This window comes from Saccopteryx leptura, chromosome X (assembly GCF_036850995.1).
Source record: "Saccopteryx leptura isolate mSacLep1 chromosome X, mSacLep1_pri_phased_curated, whole genome shotgun sequence".
In the NCBI taxonomy this organism is placed as follows: Eukaryota; Metazoa; Chordata; class Mammalia; order Chiroptera; family Emballonuridae; genus Saccopteryx; species Saccopteryx leptura.
In genome coordinates, this window is record NC_089516.1 from 106769955 (window position 1) to 106788894 (window position 18940).

The 18940-nt window shown below is 37.7% G+C and overlaps 1 protein-coding gene across 5 annotated transcripts in view; it reads left to right on the plus strand.

Moving 5' to 3' along the window:
• PLS3 (plastin 3) overlaps positions 1–18940 on the plus strand; it is a 98499-nt gene that overhangs the window by 42433 nt on the left and 37126 nt on the right. For 2 of the 5 annotated variants that reach the window (XM_066356667.1, XM_066356670.1), the window contains exons 2-3: positions 6678–6781; positions 10948–11031. In XM_066356667.1, the coding sequence (XP_066212764.1) occupies positions 10959–11031 (73 nt within the window). In that variant the 5' untranslated portion in view covers positions 6678–6781; positions 10948–10958. The remainder of the gene's footprint in view (positions 1–6677; positions 6782–10947; positions 11032–18940) is intronic. The other 3 variants (XM_066356668.1, XM_066356671.1, XM_066356669.1) reach the window with 2 other exon arrangements.

An 18940-nucleotide genomic window follows, 5' to 3' on the forward strand; every position in this document is an offset into this window, starting at 1 on the left:
AGAGTGTGATTCAAGGATGCAGTGCATGTAATGGGAAGTAACATTGAAAAAATAGGCAAGTCTCAATATAGAAAAGTGTAGGACCTTGAATGTTGTGCTTTAAAGTTGGGGTTTTCTATTGTGTGGAATATATCATAAATCAGCTCTTCAGGAACTTAGCAGTATAAAAATTACATTGGAGGGAGACAGGACTAGACAAATTAGCTAATAAGGTTTTGGATTAGGCCACACATGAGCTGAAAAAAGGGTGTGATGGAAGAATCCAGAATGCTTAGTGATTTACTTCACTCCTCCCTCTGCTTCTTGTGGCCAAATTTTGGCCCCAAATTTGTAAACCTGTAGACTGAAGAAAGTGGGGAAGTTGAAAAGGAGATCTGATTTAGCAGGAGAGAGAGTTGAAAAGGAGAGAAATAATGTAGCAATAAGTTCAATTGTAGACACTTAGACTTTCTTGACTGTAATCCTCACTGAACTTCCTTCTCCTTTTGCCAGACGAGCAAGTCCAAATTTTGACTATAGTTCTTCTAATTTGAATCCTGACCTGCTGCTCCAGTTGTATCTATCAAAAACTCTAGGCACAATGCTCCAACCACTCTTTCTCCAGCTCCAAAATATCATTATCTCTTTATGTCACTGTGCCTAGAAAGCCTTTACTCCTGACATCTGTCTGAGATATTTCTACTTATGTTCTAAGATAAAGTTCAAAAGTTACCTTCTCTGGAAAACCTTTCCTGACACCCATTAGTAAATAATATGACTATAATAGCATGATAACACTAATATATCTTTCTTTTTCCATCTGTTTCCCCCACTAGATAGTAGTAAGCTCTTCGAGAAAAGGAAACTTTGGGTCTTAATTCTTTGTACTTGTAGCACCCAACACTACCTAGTACATACCAAACCTTCAGTTAAGGCTTGACTACAAATAGCTAAGTGGGTGAATATGGTAGACATTCAAGTTGAATTATTTTTGTTTCTGAGAGGAGGGAAGATTGTGAGTCAGACACCCTCATGTGCCCCAACCAGAATCCACCCAACAACCCTGTCTGGGGCTGATGCTCAAGTATCAAGCTATTTTTAGTACCTGAGGCTGACATGCTCAGAACAACTAAGCTATCCTTAGCATACAGGGCCACACTCGAACCAATCAAGCCACTGTCTATGGGAAGAGAAGGGGGAAAGGGAGGGGGAAGAGAAGCTGATGGTCACCTCTCCTGTGTGCCCTGACAAGAAATCAAACCAGGGACGTCCATATACCCAGCTGACTCTCTATGCACTGAGCCACTGGCCAGGCCCAAAATATTCTAAAGTCATTCGGAAACACAGAACTGGAGCTTGGGTGATCATAGTAAGAGTAGGTGAGCTGTAGCTCAGGGTTGCACACCCAGCTGACCTAGAGACTAGTGCTGCTGACTTGCCTAACTAGGGAGGAGACAGGGTGGCAGTTTCTGTTGGTACAGGTAGGTATGTGAAGTGTGGGTGTTCCAAAGCCCTGCCTGTTTTGTATGGAGGAAAGGGGATAAATAGACACCTTTTTGTTGACCACTGTTGTATTATTCACACATAAAAGTGACAGTTATGGTTTTTCTTTTCATTTAAAGTCAAATAATGTATTCTCCATATTTTGCCCGCTCTTTGTTGCTTCTTCATGGCACTGGCTTAAGTATGTGTCGCCAAATCTCTGATTTAAGTAATCAGTCTTGCTTCCCCAATTCTATTTATCTGGCATACTAGTGGCTGGGATAGTCTGTGGTGCATATATCCCCTCCCATTTTCTTTTAGTTGCCTTTCAATGTCAAGAAAAAAAATATTTCATTATCAGCTCTTAATTATCCACGGATGAGTGTCCCAATGTGTGTGCTCTGCCTCCTGGCTCACGTGGTACCAAATGACACAGATTAGTAAATAGATTACTCAGTCAGCTGCATTCCTATAGTGAAGCACTTTAGGGGATGAAAACAGGCACCCCTTCTCATTCCCGTCAAATACCTTTCAGAATTTGAGTAGTAGTTTCAGGTAGTCATTTGCAGGTACACCTTTCTCAACAAAGATTTGTGTTCAGGGTTAAGTCTAGTCAGTGGAGTGGTTTCATAATTGCCGTATTGTTAGTCAAACTCCGTAATTAGCGATGACTTCATAGGCATAAGATTCCTCTATGGGTGACGCCCTGAATTCAGACCCTGCTGTACACCGTATCCTTTTAGGAAAAAACAAACAAGGTCTTGTTTGCTTTTGTTTTATTCCCTTATTTGAAAATCTCTTTTCCTGTACCTCAGATGTTTAGAGAGAGAGAGAGTTTTGCTTTTTTCCCTGCTCTTTTCCCTTTATAGAAGATGCAGGCTTCAGAGCTGAAGACAGATCAACGTGCTCTGCAGATGAGAGAATTCAAAAAAAATATGGAGACCTGGGAGCCTTTCCTATATTGATTAGTATTTTATTTGGTAAATTTAAATGGAGGAAAATCAATTTTTAAAAAAATATTAGCTCTGTCTCTCCCTCCACGTAAATAAGGTTCACTTTTGTGGGAAGACAGAGGGGGAAACTCAGACTTTCCTGTTTGCCTGTAAATCACATACTATGAATTTGAGGTTGAACTTTTTTATTCAGCAAGTAATATTTATTTCTTCACTTTTTATTTTTCATTGTTTATGGGGAAAAAGTGCAAATTACAAAGAGTGTAACAATATTGACAAGCTGTTAGCTATTTTTAAAAGTGGTCCCGAAATATTTAAAGTAAAATTTGTATATTTTTCTTAGTATCCCCTGTCTACTCTTCAAGTAGTGTTTAGAAACACCTGGTGAAGGAGCCAAATTGAGTCATGGGTAAAAAGTAGGTATCAGCCTTTCTTTAGGCTTATCCTTTTAAAATTACTTTGGCTAAAAGCTTATAGTTTTTATATATGAAGGACATCTATTATGCTCTAAGCAGTAATTATAGGACAAATGAGATAACTTTTCATATATCCCATTTAAAAGGTTTTTTAGTAGAATGAATGCTTTATACAGTGTTGGGCAAAAGTAGTTTTACAGCTCTTCACTGGCAAATAATACAATAATAAATAAATATACAAAAATAAACTCTGTATGTCACGTACTTATAACTGTAAACCTACTTTTGCCCCACCCTGTATTAATATAGCCTCTCACAATTAGACATTCATTTATTCCACATTTTCTTTCTTTTTTATTAAGTGAGAGGCAGGGAGGCAGAGAGATAGACTCCCACATGTGCCCTGACCAGGATCCACTTGGTAAGCTACCGGGGGATGTACTGCCCATCTGGGGCCACTGCTCCATTACTCAGCAATGGAGCTATTTAAGCACCTGAGGCAAGGCCATGAAGCCATCCTGAGTGCCTGGGTCCAACTTGCTCAAACCATTTGAGGCATGGCTGCAGGTGGGGAAGAGAGAGAAAGAGAGAAAAAAGAGAGAGAGATGGAGAAGCAGATGGTCGCTTCTCCTGTGTGCTCTAACCGGGAATCAAATCCGAGACTTCCACACGCCAGGCCAATGCTCTTCCACTGAGCCAACCAGCCAGGGCCCACATTTTCTTTCATTTAAGATTTGAAGTTGCTGTAAAATACTTTATATTTACAATGTACTTTCACGTGTCATGTTTAATCTTCACAAGGACCTTGGTGAAACAGGTATTATTTATTGTTATTTTCAAATGAGGAAACTGAGGATCAGAGAAATTAAATAAATTTGCTCATGGACAAACTGATAGGAAATAGCAATGCCCAGGCACTAATTGACGTCTTCTGATTCCACAACCAACAGTCTTTTCATTAAAACAACTACATTCTTAGGTAAAGAACAACAGCTTGCTATAGGGGCTCAAGACTGAATGAAGGGCAATAATCATGTCAAATCCTCTGTCTAGCTTCTAAGCCCTAGTCTGGGATGTTTTAGTTGCTTTGACAGGAGAAGGCCCCAAAGTACAATGCTCCATGAAGAGCAGTACAGCTTCCTTAACTTTAATTTGGAAGAACATAATTTTTAAAAATCTGTTAATGCTACCTACCTGGCAGTCTTTCTTAAATTATTTAAATGTGATGTTTTCTCTGAAGAACAACCCAAGTGCCCATCAGTAGGTAGGTGGATTAAAAAAAAATGTGGTATAATTACACAATCAAAGTGCTCTGCAGATGAGAGAATTCAAATTCTATGCAGTCACAAAAAGAAGGAAAACTTACCTTTCGTGACAACATGGATGGACCTGGAGAGCATTGCTGTAAGTGAAATAAGCCAGACAAAGAAGAAAAGCACCATAAGATTTCACTTGGCCCTGGCCGGTTAGCTCAGTGGTAGAGCGTCAGCCTGGCGTGCGAAAGTCCTGGGTTCGATTCCCGGCCAGGGCACACAGGAGAAGCGCCCACCTGCTCCTCCACCCCTCCCCCTCTCCTTCCTCTGCCTCTCTCTTCCCCTCCCGCAGCCGAGGCTCCATTGGAGCAAAGATGGCCCGGGCGCTGGGGATGGCTCCATGGCCTCTGCCTCAGGTGCTAGAGTGGCTCTGGTGGCAACAGAGCGACGCCCCGGATGGGCAGAACATCGCCCCCTGGTGGGCGTGCCGGGTGGATCCCAGTTGGGCGCATGTGGGAGTCTGTCTGACTGCCTCCTCGTTTCCAGCTTCGGAAAGATACAAAAAAAAAAAAAAAAAGGAAAAAAAAAAGATTTCACTCATATATGGAATTTAATGAACAAAATGAACTAACAGACAAAATAGAAACGGACTCATATATATAGAGAGCAGGCTGACAGCTGTCGGGGTAGGGGAGTGTTGGGTGAGGGAGTTGGAGAGATAGAGCAGAAAGGACAAGAAAAACCACTTATGGACATGAACAACTATGTGGCGATTGCGAGGTGGGGAATGGAGGAGGGGATGGGGGGGATAAATGGTGATGGACTAAGACTTGACTTGAGGGGTGAACACACAATACCATGTACAGTATGTTGTGAAATTGGACCTGAAACCTGTATAATTATGTTAACCAGTGTCACCCTAATAAAATTCAATTAAAAATAAGTAAATAATTTTAAAAAGAGAAGACTTTTCAACACAATAAAAAAAGATAGCATTTAGTTACTCAGTTTCATAAAACACACAATCAAATACTAAGAGGAGTCTTAAGGACAAAGCCTTTTTTATCTTTTAATTTATGTGGGGGATGCGGGGGTCTGAAATAAATAGCTGATTTAAAGACTGATTTGTATCAACTAAAGCATATATTGTGAGCCTTTAACTTTGACTTTATATTTTTTAGTTTTAGCTTACTTCAGAGTAACATTTATTTATTTGCTTTCAAATAGTTATAAATAAGTGAAATTGAGCACATTTAAGTGAAAGACTTTATATTAAACTATTCTTTTACTCTGGACCAAATGTGCCCAGAAATGTTGTTTGGCAGATATATACATTTTTCAGTTCTTTTTATTCTTATTCAGGTGTGCCTCGTATTGTCGCTTGTAGATGAAAAATCTTTTACAGGTATGAAAGAAGTCGCTTTAGGCTTTCATTAAGATAGTTAGACAGGAATAAGAAGTTAGAAAGCTTGAAAATATATTTTGGGTTTTTTAATGCTGAGTTATATTAATATACTTTTAAGTATATGGGTACCTTCAAGTCATTTCTATGAAATGTAAGTATATCCTCATTGTGTAAGGGAGAAAAAAAGTACTGCTTTCCTAACCTGTGTTCAAAGGAATTAATAATCCTTACCATTTCCAGAGCCTCTTCCCTTCTATATCTTTTATTGTGGCCACTAATTCACTTTGGGTTGAATTATAATTATCTACATGTTTGCTTTTTTCAGATTGTAAATACCTTGAGAGTTAGGAACTAGGCATCTAACAAATGCCTAAAATATTGATAAAATTGTGTGAGGATAAAAGTGTATTGTGTTGGGGAAAGTTACGATGAAGAGAGAAATAGATTTCCGCCCTATTCAACCCTGCTGCCCGCAAAGGGGAGAAGTGGAAGGATTTAGTCAAAACCCACTGGTCAGCAGGAATGAAGGGTGGGGCAGGCAGGGTTCTGTCCAGAACCATCTTTGTCTACTTTTCTTTTGTAAGGAAGTGATATGGTCGTATGAGAATAAAATTAAATGTCTTTTTTTTTTAACTCACATACTTTAGATTATTTCTGACTCACAAACTGCCCAAACTGGAAAGGACCTTTATCTCTAAAGGAGAGGCCTCGTGTTTTGAATTTTCTGAGGCAGTCTCACTTTCAGACTTTCTGTGCCATTATCCTATATGGTATAATTCATGGAGATGGATAATTCTGTATTAAAAGCATGATTACTTAAATTCTGTGTGAAGAAATTTTGAATAAATCCTATATAGTATTTTTGTAACCAGAAGTATTGAACATCATATTACTAAAATATAGACTTTTTTAAGATTTTAATTTATTGATTTGAGAGAGAGAGAGAAAGGCAGGGGCCAGGGAAGCAGAGCTCTCATATGTGTCTTAACCAAGCAAGCCCAGGGTTTTGAACCAGTGATGTCAGCATTTCAGGTTGACACTCTATCCACTATGCCACCACAGGTCAGGCTAGACTTTTAAAAAGCACTGTCATTGGATTGCAGCTTCACTTACGAAAAATTGTTTTTTATGCTCAATCTTTCAAATTCCCGAGTTCATATCTAACTAAAGTTCTTTCTTTACCTTATAGATCCTGAGACTACTCTCAAAAGTGTTTTTACCCAACTTATCTACTGAAAAATTGTCAATCATCTGTGATCTCTTAACATCACAGGCAAGAAAAGTTTGCGAACAGCTAAGTTCTGTTTTATGTTCTTGTGAAGTTTATTTTTATTTAATTTTTTTTAAATTAGTCATTATAAATGTATATCACATTATGGTGGAAACTGAGCTAATGGTATAATATGGTCACTTTATAATATCCCAGGAAATTTGCCTGACCAGGCAGTGAAACAATGGATAGAACAGAGCGTCAGCCTGGGATGCTGAGAACCCAGGTTCAAAACCTGAGGTCACCGTTTTGATCACTGGCTCATACCGCTTGAGTAAAGGCTCACCAGCTTGAGCACAGGGTTGCCAGTTTTAAGTGTGGGATCATAGACATGAGCACATGGTCACTTCCTTGAGCCCAAGGTAGCTGGCTTGAGCAAGGGAGTCATTGGCTCTGCTGTAGCCCCCCATCAAAGCACATCTGAGAAGCAATCAATGAAAAACTAAAAGTGCTGCAACTATGAGTTGGTGCTTCTCATCTCTCTCCCTTCCTGTCTGTCTGACCCTCTCTTTTTTCTAAAAATATAAAATAAAAAATAAAAACTTTTTAGGGATTTGAAAAACCTGGGTTTGATTTCTAGTTCTGTGGATTCTCCCAGCCTAACTAATCTAATAAGTAAAAAGATGGTACATATATTTTTTCATATAAGGGTGTTGTGAGGGTTCAGGGAATGAATGTGAATTTAGTACATAGTTGTTGAATGGATATATTTATTAAGTACTATTTTAATGAGTGCCTAACTACGTGCCTGACAACTATGGCTGTGAAAAAGACAGATGCCGCCTAGCTCTCTCTTAAGAACTCTCTACTGAGTATTTGACTTAATGTCAAAAAGATGAGTTATGCCTGACCAGGCGGTGGCACAGTGGATAGAACATTGGCCTGCGACACTAAGGATCCACGTTCAAAACCCCAAGGTCACCAGCTTGAGTGTGGGCTCGCCCACATTGAGCAGGGGCTCACCAGCTTGAGCGCGCAGTCTCTGGCTTGAGTGTGGGAACATAGACGTGAGCCCATAGTCGCTGGCTTGAATCCCAAGGTGGCTGGCTTGAGCCCAAGGTCACTGGCTTGAGCAAGGAATCACTGGCTCGGCTGGAATCCCCCAGTAAAGGCACATATGAGAAAGCAATCAATGAACAACTAAAGTGCCACAACTATGAGTTCATACTTCTCATCTCTCTCCCTTTCTGTCCGCCTCTATCTGTCTCTCTCTGTTTCTCTCTCCCTCTCTTTCTCTCTCACCAAAAAAAAAAAGGTGCATTGTGAGTAGTTTTTAAATTTTCAATAAAAATGTCTAAAAGGGTTAAGTATAAGATCTCAGATTTGTATTTTGTACTGTATAGTTTGTGAAATTTAACACAGAATATTAGTTTGAAAAGGCAACACATTTAGAGCAGTGAAACTATTTTCTTTGATACTTTATTGGTGGATATATATCATTATGCAGTGTTTGTCAAAACTCATAAAATACAACAACAGTGAAACTAATGTAAGCTATTGGCTTTGAGTGATTATGATGTGTTAATGTAGGTTGTAACAAATGTACCACTCTGGTGTAGGATGTTGATAATGGGAGAGGCTTGTGTGTGAAGGCAACGGTTATGTTGGAACTGAACTCTACTTTCTGTGCAATTTTGCTGGGAGCCTAAAACTGTTCAAAAAGTAAAGTTCTTAAAAAGATTAAAAGAAAAAAAAGTTAAAAAAAGCAACACACAAATATTTTTATTTCATTGTCTAAAAATTATTAATAGATTTGTATTATATTTGGGGATTAACCATTGTGATACAGACCTCCTTACTGTGTAGCAGCATTTCTTTAAAGGTCAAGACCATAAATATTGTGGGCCAAGAGGCAAAATTGAGATTATTAAATTATTGATATCAAGGATATAACCTTATTTCCACAAAATTTTACTGATGAAATTTGAAATAGAATAATAATGAATACAGCCTGACCCGGTGGTGGCGCAGTGGATAGAGCGTCGGACTGGGATGCAGAGGACACAGGTTTGAGACCCCGAGGTTGCCAGTTTGAGCATGGGCTCATCTGGTTTGAGCAAAGCTCACCAGCTTGGACCCAAGGTCGCTGGCTCGAGGAAGGGGTTACTTGGTCTGCTGAAGGCCCGCGGTCAAGGCACATATGAGAAAGCAGTCAATGAACAACTAAGGTGTCGCAACGAAAAACTGATGATAGATGCTTCTCATCTCTCTCTGTTCTTGTCTATCTATCCCTCTCTCTGTCTCTGTAAAAAAAATAATAATGATAATAAGTACATTTTTTTAGTAATTTAGGTTTACTGATGAGAAGAATGGCAGTTGTGGGAATAACACTTCATTTAATTGAGGTTCAGAGTTAATGTGCCTTATCATCAAAATTGACTGCAAATGTTTATGTTTATCTGTAAAAAACATACTTTACCCAGATGTGGCCCACAGGCCATAGTTTGCCAATCATTGCTCTATAGATGAAATAGATAAAATAGAGCCAAACCTGAAAGGGTGTAAACTCAAATAATGTTACGTGCATAAACATGTTTATTAGCACACACACATTTCTATATTAAAACCAAATGTAATTTAATTGATTCCTCTTTTAATGAGAGTGACTGGAACATGTGTTAGTGTGCTATTTAAAAATCAGTCTTTTCACAATCAATGATTTATTTCCAACTTCAAAAACAAAACCAAACAGTTCCTTCTTCATTTATTTCTTTATCGGCCTTATCATATAACATAGCTGAAAAATGACATTGATACTTCCAAGATTCTGCCTGGAAATATCCTTAACTAAACCCTCAAGTTAATTAGATATATTTCCAGCTTCCAAATTGCTGCAGCTAGCACTTTTCCCTATCTTTTTACCATTACATTTGGGTCTTACTCCAGCCTCCGATACAACTGTCCTGTGACCTTTCGGTCTTCATTATCTGTTTCTCTCTACAGCTTTCTTGCCTCCATCTGCCGGCTAGTCCCCAAGTCAATGACACATGTTTTAGGGTTTTTGTTTCATAGCACCCCAACTACAGGTAGCAATTTCTTTTTCATTTAGCCTTTGTTGTATCACAAAGCACTCTGAAACTTAATGGCTTAAAGCAATGATGATTATTTCTCACAATTCCATGGTTTGTCTGAGCATCCCCTCTGCTGATTTAGTCTAGTGTCATTCAGAAGGTTTGGTTGACCTGGGAGGTTAACTGGGCTGGGAGGCTTGAGGTGTCTTGAGTAGAGGTTGGCACTGCTGTTGACTAGAGAACTTTGGTTCTCCTTCTCATGACCTCTTATCCTCCAGTAAGATAAACTGGCTTTCTTACTTGGCAGCCTCAATGGAGTGTTGAACATACAATGAATGATCTTAAAGTAGCTTGATGGGAAAAAGTAGTAACTGTAAGGTGAAAGAAACATTAACTAACCCTACAGTGGTCATCATTGCACAGTATATACATATTTCAAATCATCAAGTTGTACACCTAAAACTTACACAATGTTATATGCCATATATATCTCAAGCTGGAAAATTGAAATAAACAGTAATATAAATTAAGAAAATAAACAGATTGTTACATTTTACATGATTCTTTGGTCATGTAATTTTGACTTATTTTGGACACGTAACTGAGAATTGCTGGTATGTATCTTCCCTGTCATTGCCCAGCACCCAGGCTTTTCCTTACACTCTGAATGTAATGTAAGATTTCTTTCCTTGAAAATAAGATTCAGAAATATTTTTTCTGCGTAACATTTGGTAAATGATTACCTCTCATTTGTTTGTTTTCTTTATTTTGGCTGTAGCTACTAATGTGGGAACCTATTCAGATGGCATTGGTTTTCTGTTTCAATTATTCCTAAGATGAGAATTTCACAGGAGTGCTTATAATATATAATATATTTATCACACAAAGATTTTTTTAAAAGATTAGTGGCCCTGTAAACTTTTTTATTTTTTATTTATTCATTTGAGGGAGAGAAAGAAAGAGAGAGAGAGAGAGAGAGAGAGAGAGAGAGAGAGAGAGAGAAGCAGGCAGGGGGAAGATCAGGAGCATCAATTCCCATATGTGCCTTGACTGGCAAGCCCAGGATTTCAAACCGGCGACCTTGGCTATCCAATTTGACACTTTATCCACTGCGCCACCATAGGTCAAGCTATTTATCACACAAAGTTTTTAAAGTATGAAACTTTGTTTCTCTTCAGATCTTCTTTAAATGGATGAGATGGCTGCCACTCAGATTTCCAAAGATGAGCTTGATGAACTCAAAGAGGCCTTTGCAAAAGTTGGTAAGTATTTTTTGTAGTATAATTATAGGAAAGCAATCTTTATTTGTCCCTAATTAAAATTATTTATCTAAAAAAATTATATGAGTGATTAATTATGAACCTTAGGGTAAGATAGTTAAAATCGGTGGGGTAAACTTTTAAAAGCTATACTTCAACTGTATTATTTCTAACTATATCTAATATCTAATATGGTCAAAGGTTTTTGGTTGAGGGTCTCAGTCCTTAACTAGGGCTGCTGGGCTCCTGAAATATTTAGACAAATTTGGTGGTGTTAGCATATTTGATGAATCATTTTTCTGAGGAGAGGATTTGGAGCTTTTACCATATTCTCAAAAATCATTAGGCGCTCTTTTACCTTTCCCTAATTAGCTTGGCTTTGTTGTTTTTTGGGTTTGGGTTTTGTTTGGTTGGTTTTTTTTTCGTGTTTCTTCAGTGCCTTTCCATAATGCCAGCTGTCTACCTTCACATTAAATTATATCATCAAAATAAGATGAGAAGGCATAGCATGCCTTTAATATATAACAAGTCTTAGAATTCAGCCACTGTGGAAGCAGTTTATAGTCTTTATATTACAATTTCAGTGCTCAGGTCAAGTCAGTAGAGATAATGAGAAAATGGTAGAACTGAATATTGTTGTATGTGCTCACATAAGTCAACATGTGTTTAGAGAAGTAAACTATCACTATTTGGTATGTCCTGATTAAAGGATATGACGGTGGATCATAATGATTTGTTGTTTAAGTCAGAACTTAGTCTTTGACCCATGTTGAAAATGCCATTAGTGAAAAGGAAGAATGTGTACATCTCTATTCTCATTCATTTTTTAAATTGATTTTTGAGAGAGAGAGAGAGAGAGAGAGAGAAGAGAGAGGGGAAGGGACAGAGATGAGAAGCATCAACACGTAATTGCTTCTCTTTAGTTGTTCATTGATTGCTTCTCACATGTGCCCTGACGGAAAAGGGAAGGGTGCTCAAGCTGAACCAGTGATCCTTGGGCTCAAGACAGTGACCCCACACTCAAGCTTGGGAATCTGTGCTCAAGTGGCAACCTCGGGATTTTGAACCTGGGACCCCAGTGTCCCAGGTCTACACTCTATCCACTGCACCACCACCAGTTAAGCTATTCTCATATATTTTTTATCAACTTTTCTATGAAGGTATTTATTAGTAATGGTCTTGGGAAGAATAATGAGCCCCAGCCAGAGTGACTATTCATAATCCCATCAGAATTCTAATTAGAAAAATCAAATACTGTAGTCTGGAATCTAACACGAGTGTGTGTTTGTGTGTGTGTGTAAAAAGGCATTATACGAAGTGAAATAAGTAAATCAGAAAAAAACAGGAACTGCATTATTCCATACGTAGGTGGGAAATAAAAGTGAGACTAAGAGACATTGATAAGAGTGTGGTGGTTACAGGGGGAGGGGGGAGAGGGAAAGGGAAAGGGGGAGGGGGAGGGGCACAAAGAAAACTAGATAGAAGGTGACAGAGGACAATCTGACTTTGGGTGATGGGTATGCAACATAATTGAACGACAAGATAACCTGGACATATTATCTTTGAATATATGTATCCTGATTTATTGATGTCACCCCATTAAAAAAATAAAATTATATAAAAAAAGGCAGCCCATAGGTACCACTTACTTTAAGATTACTACCCAGTCTAATATTAGATTGGTTATGAAAAAAACGGCAGGTCAGTTCTTGGCTGCAAGAAAAATCTCATTATTCTGTAGAAATAGCCTTATAATTATCTTTCAAATTACATTTCCTTTGAATCTTCTGTTTTATTTACATTCATCTTTCAGTGTTAGAGACAGTCCAATTTGTTTTTTCTATGAATAAATTTTGGGGTAGGGACCATGATTTATTTATTAATGCTATTTTTTTAATCTTTAAGACCTTGCTTCCCTCAAACAAATGTTTATTATTCAATATAGGCCTTATTCTCATGTGCAGCATATTGGAAATATTTTTATGAATAATATTTTTTTAACTTAAAGATCATTCAAAGATGTTTGCCTGATGGGACTGGAACATGTTTATCAGCCAAAGAGCTTAATTGCTTCTTAAAAGCTTAATAATGTAAAGAGGGTTGACCGATTACCTCCATGGAAGAAACATTGTTAAATTGCACCTGAGAGATCAGTTAGATTGTGCTGTCTTATTTTTAAATCATACATTTTGAAAAAAAAATAAATCGTACATTTTGAAGGATTTAGGGTTGCTAAACAACTTCCCAAAGGCAGGAACTTGGACCATTGGAGTCCCTACCAGGCACCTATTCCTAAGGTATGCAGACTCTTATTACTTTATGTGCTACACATAGGAATTCTGGAGTCCGAAATTTCTTCCTGTTCTACATTTTATTCTTTTGTATTCCTCCTTCTGTATCTAGCTCAGTGTTTCACATATATTAGGTTCTCCATAAATATTTAATGTATTGAATCCCAAGGAATTATACATAGTCTTTTCATGTACTGGGACTTTGTCATTATCAACTGTAAACTCAAAAGAGCCTTTGATATGAAGATTTTCATCATGGTGGAATTTAATACTAAAGGTTTTGGCCATTACATTTTAGCACATAAAATTTATATATTTTTTTAGCATAATAAAGGCATTTGTGTAGTCTTTTAGAAAAGTATTTAAGGACCCAGCTGAAACATTTTAATTTTCTTCTAAAATCTTTGTAGTTTTCAGTTGTCTTTAGTTACAGAGCCGTCAGGCAACTGTCAAAGGTGTTATGGAAATCCCTTTATTTATTTTTTTCATCAATCAGGGTAACTTGATTTTAAAAACACACATAACTTATTTTCCTGTCAAGAACAATTTTTTCTCATTTTGGAGGTAGTGAGGACTACTTGGTCTTAGTTCAATTGTGACAAAATATGGAAATCATTACATGATTTTTCCCATCTATTAACAATAATAGCCTTGATTTTTCTCTTTAGAAATTCAGCAAAATCATAGAGTGTGGAGAAAATCTCTGTAATTACCACTAATCACAGGTTTTGTTCAATCAATTAGTAGTGCTTTGAAACTCTCTTTACTAGCAATAAATATTAAGTTTTCTTTTCACTCACTTTCTGCACCTGCTTAATGTTAAGCTCTAAGCCTTATGTTTTCATTTAATTATTCTCATTTTCTCAACATTTGTTTCTAGTATTTCCCATTGGTACAGCAGAAGCCTTCATTCTCATTTTTTTCTACTTCATATTCTGCTTTAATTTAAATGCTGCAATACTGCATAAGTTCTTTCTAAAGAAGAATAAATGGAATAAAGAGAACAGGCCTGGGGGTCATGCAGTCACAGTCCCAAGATGTGGTTCCCTGAGTACAGGTCATAGCACTTGGCCACCTTGCGCCCTTGTCCCCTACCCTTCACTCAGCTGAATACCATTCTCTGGAATCCCAGAAGGTGCAAGCCAACAGTTGCCCATAGACCCCAGGCTTAAAAGGGAGTTCCTGCTTCAGCACAACAACCCCAGCTGCAAGGGCCCATCGAAGATCCTGCTTTGACTTGTTGAACCTACACAAGATCAGCAAATGTCTATCCCAATTTCAGTCCCACTCTCAAGACCTCACTCTTAGGGGCTGTGTGATTGGAATTGGGCCCTTCTTCTTGTATTATAGTTAAAACTGACAGAAATAGGAAAGAAAAACATATCCAGGAAGGAAAATTGGGTCAAATATTTAACATCTTATATTAAGTCTGGCAATGATGACTATCTGTATTTTTGTTTAAATAAATCTTCTATTAATCATTAAAAAATAGTAATAATAAAGAATAAATAAAACTTTCAGAACATGTAGGAAGTAAATATTTACCAACTAGAATATGTCTTTTATATTCTAACCTTGTTATGGAAGCTAGAGGTCATCTGAATGATTACTTGGAATAAAGATAAATTCATGTAATGTAAGTCTTTTCAGATTGGCCTTAAGTCCTGCAAACACTTACATCTGACTTTTCTCTCTCCGAAGCAACTGCTACTGTGCTTTTTTTTTAAACATGAATTCAGCAGTTTTAAAATAAAAGAATAATGAGGTTTCTTAAATGACTAGGAATGATGTGGGTATATTCCTTTGAGGTTGCCCACCAAACGAAGCCAAAAAATGTTGGTTATGGTGACTGTAGCTGTAGCAGATTTTCTCATCTCAGGAAGTTGAGTTGTTTCCGATTACTTGATATTCTCTAGTATATAAAACCACATCATTGTAATGACACAAAAAGCATGGTGGTTTAGTTTGATTTACTTTTAGTATTCAATAAAACTATACCTATACCGGTGCATATTTGTTTTTAATTATTACTTAAAAAATAAAAACTATAGCCAACCAAAAAGATAAACCAACTGACCAGTGTTCTTCACTGTGCCACCTGGCTAATTATGTATGGAATATTGGAAGTGGAGGTCTTAGAATAGTCTGAAAACCACGTTTGAGGGTGTGGAAATGGAGTGAGAGTGGGGATGTGGGGGGGGGGTAGCAAGAGCACACACGTGTGTGATCGTGTGAGCATGTGTGCAGCTGTGTATGTATTTGTAAGGTGGAAGAACGAGAGCAGGTGGGAAAATGATGGTCCAACTGCTGGAAGTTTTGAGTTGGAAAGGGATTGCTAGACAACATTTTTGATTGCCTGGTCTCAGCTCTCTGACCTAGTTCAGCCTTCAGCTGCACTTGACCTTCGCAGTAAGGGATCTACTATTAGTATGAACTCTTAGGTAGCTACCTTCATTCTGCCTTTAGCTGGGACCCATTAAACTGCCTCTTATATTTGCTGTAATGAGCTACCTCAAATAAGCGGGGAAAGGCAAAACGTGTGTTCAGCTAAGCATCTGGAGATGATTAGCAGCTGCCTTTTCTAAAGTTTTAATGCCAATGAAAGCTTGACTTTTACTGCTTAGATTTTAGGATGGAATATAATCTAAATTCTTCTGCACAGGTCTTTTGGCTGAGTATTTTAAATCAGTATATTGTGTGCTTTCATGGGCATTCGAGATCGTGTGTGTACGTATGTGTGTAAAACCATTATTGTTAGATTCCTTCTGTCTTTTTTAGTGCAAAAACTTAGTGGAATTTATCGATGAAACTACATGGAACTTTTAAACCTAACTGTTCTGAAAGGAAGTGCATCTGTACTTCATTGTTTGTTTGTTTGTTTTCTTTAAATCCTAATGAGCACTGTCTAGAGTGGGTTCATATAGAGGTTGCATCTGCGTTGCAGATGAGGACACACATATATGGACCTCTTTATAAAGAAAGATACTAGATTTAGACAAAGTCAAGGATGGTTAAAGTAACACAGATACACATACACAAAATCTGGAGGTCAAAGGAAACCCCATACTTTCTTACTGTCAGATTTTCAAGACTAAGTAGCACCCCAAAAGATGCGTTTGAAGGGATAGATTACCTCACAAACCACCTGGACATGGCCAGTGTAAAACAGCAGCTAAAATCAAAACCACTTGAAATTCTGGCTCAGCTTTCTCCAGACAAGTACTTAAAATAGCTTAAATAACAGGATGCAAGGGGAGGGAAAACATTTCCTTTTAAGGATATGCATTCTTGGTGTGATTCAAACTTCTGCAGGAACAAGGCTGCATAATAAGTTTATTTACTTTAAGGTTACTTGGGGGGGAGGGTGTTAGGAGAGTTAACTAGCATTTAAAATAATACTTGGTAGAAGAGCATAATGAGGTTTCTTTTAAAAACAGAATGCAGATGTGAGTCGACATGTGTCATGAGAGAGAGGGAAGAGACACAGAGAAAAAGAACCTGTTGCTTCAGTTGGTTCCTTCCTGATAATTCGGTAGCCAGGATGAAGGGCTAGCCTCTCTGGTGCGGCATTGGGAGACTCTTAGGAATTATTTTTTAAGTATAGTGATTTTTTATTTAAAAATAAGAACACTTAGTCAATTTATCGAAATTTAGCTCTACTTTCTGTGGGAACTTTGTTCAGTGGGTAGGTGGAGTTTCTTTTTTTCTGCCTCCTATTAATGTCTACCTGTACTACCTGTATTTTCTGGACCAACAAGTTGAGACATGTGCTTGCAGAAACAATGAGAATGCTCTAGATAATATAGGTTGTATGACAGACATCTACTTTATCAAGTGATTGAATACATGTTACTGAAACAGAAGTCTTCAAACTGCAGAAGCTGTCCCACCCCATGCCAGTGTATAGTTAATGAGGAAGTGGCAACTGAGGCAGAAAGGGGTTTCAGAATATTTGCACCTTTAATGAGAAAATCAAAGACTGCCACCATGCCAGGAGGTTGTGATTCTAGTTTCTGATTGTTAAAACTGTTTTTCAGTTTAGGTGTGTGTTTTGGGGGTCAGTTTATTATTAAATACTCATGTTTGTGTCAAACTTAGGAAAGGAAAAGTTCACCATCAAACATAGTTTTGAGCTCCTGCTTAATAATGTCACTGATGAGGTGAAAGCTCTCTAAAATGCCGCTGTGCTATCTCATTTTCTGCCCTTTCAAAGCAGAGCACATTACATCTTTGGTATTGTTTAAGGGGTGTCTGTGTGTGTTGGTTGGGGATTGGAATAAAATTAGCATAAAGCTCTTTAAATAATTGCACCCTATTTTGTCTTTTAAGTGCTTTACTAGCTGGGGGATTTTGTAAAATTAATTGCAAGCTGCCTTATTAGTTTCCCTCTGCCTTCTTATTGAAATTGAAATTGTTTTCTTCAAAAGGTATGATTTAGGAGCTAGGAATAACACTAAAATGCCTTTGATCATGGGAGGTAATAACAGCTAGATCTGCTGAGAAAATAAGGGAAAATAGCAGAATAGGTAAAACTTTAAAACTGTGTAAAATTAAATGACACATGTTCAATGATTCTTTTCCCGTGTCAGCAAAGATAGAAAATAGATATTCTAATGACTCAAAAGTTTTGCAAGGATTTTAAAGCCATGGTTTCAAGTAAAAACCAGGTTGTCCTGTCTGGTTAATTTCTGTATATAGTATCTAGCCCAGTGCCTGCCAAAGGGTAGGTACTCAGTTCGCTCTGGAGGTTGACTTAGGCTAAGTAAGTGCACATGGTCTTTCTTAATAAAGTAAAGCAGGTTTCTACATTTAGAACAAGAGAGAGGTCCTGACCTGACAACCATCACTGGTCGTCTACTTGGGTACTCCTGGGTGGGTGTGTCCACTCAGAAAACCAAATTACAGATCTGAAGGCCACTGAGTGGGGACAGAATTAGAACAAAGTGAATGAGATTGAATGTTATTTAAGGGATATTTCCGCCGTTATGGTTTCCTGATGGAACTGCCATTCAGTCTTATAGTGATGTTTCTGTGTTTTTTTATCACTGTTGTTTAATTTTGTTTTTTTAAAATGCTCATTAGATTGAAGCATTCTTTTCTTGGTTAACACTTGAGAATCAATGATTCTACAAAAATAATTTTCCCCATTGCTCATTACATGCAAGGTATGGTGCTACATATTGGGGTAGGGGATAAAAATGATTTAGAATAATCTTTATCGGAGGATTGGCAACCTAATTTGTCATGTAATGACAAATTCTTGTTCCTCCAACCTCCCTGCCCTCTTCAAAATGCTCCTGTCAGTTACTAAAAGCATCTGTTATTACTACTCTTACTTTGAAATAGAGTTTCCGCATGTGGTTATTTTATGTTAGTTACATTTTAGGGTGGCTACTTCCTGGCATCTTTTAATCACATCAGTGAGCTTCTAATTAATGCTCACGAGAGGTTATTTCAGAAGGGGTTGACGAAAGTGGTAGTTCTCCCCATTGCCCACACCTCTGCAGCAGATAAACTGCCAGATAGACCAGACTATCCGGGCCTTGGTTTTCACATAGCTTCGAATTCATTATAGTTCTTCAATTTCTGTTTTTAAACATCTCTACCTTCTACTTCCAGTA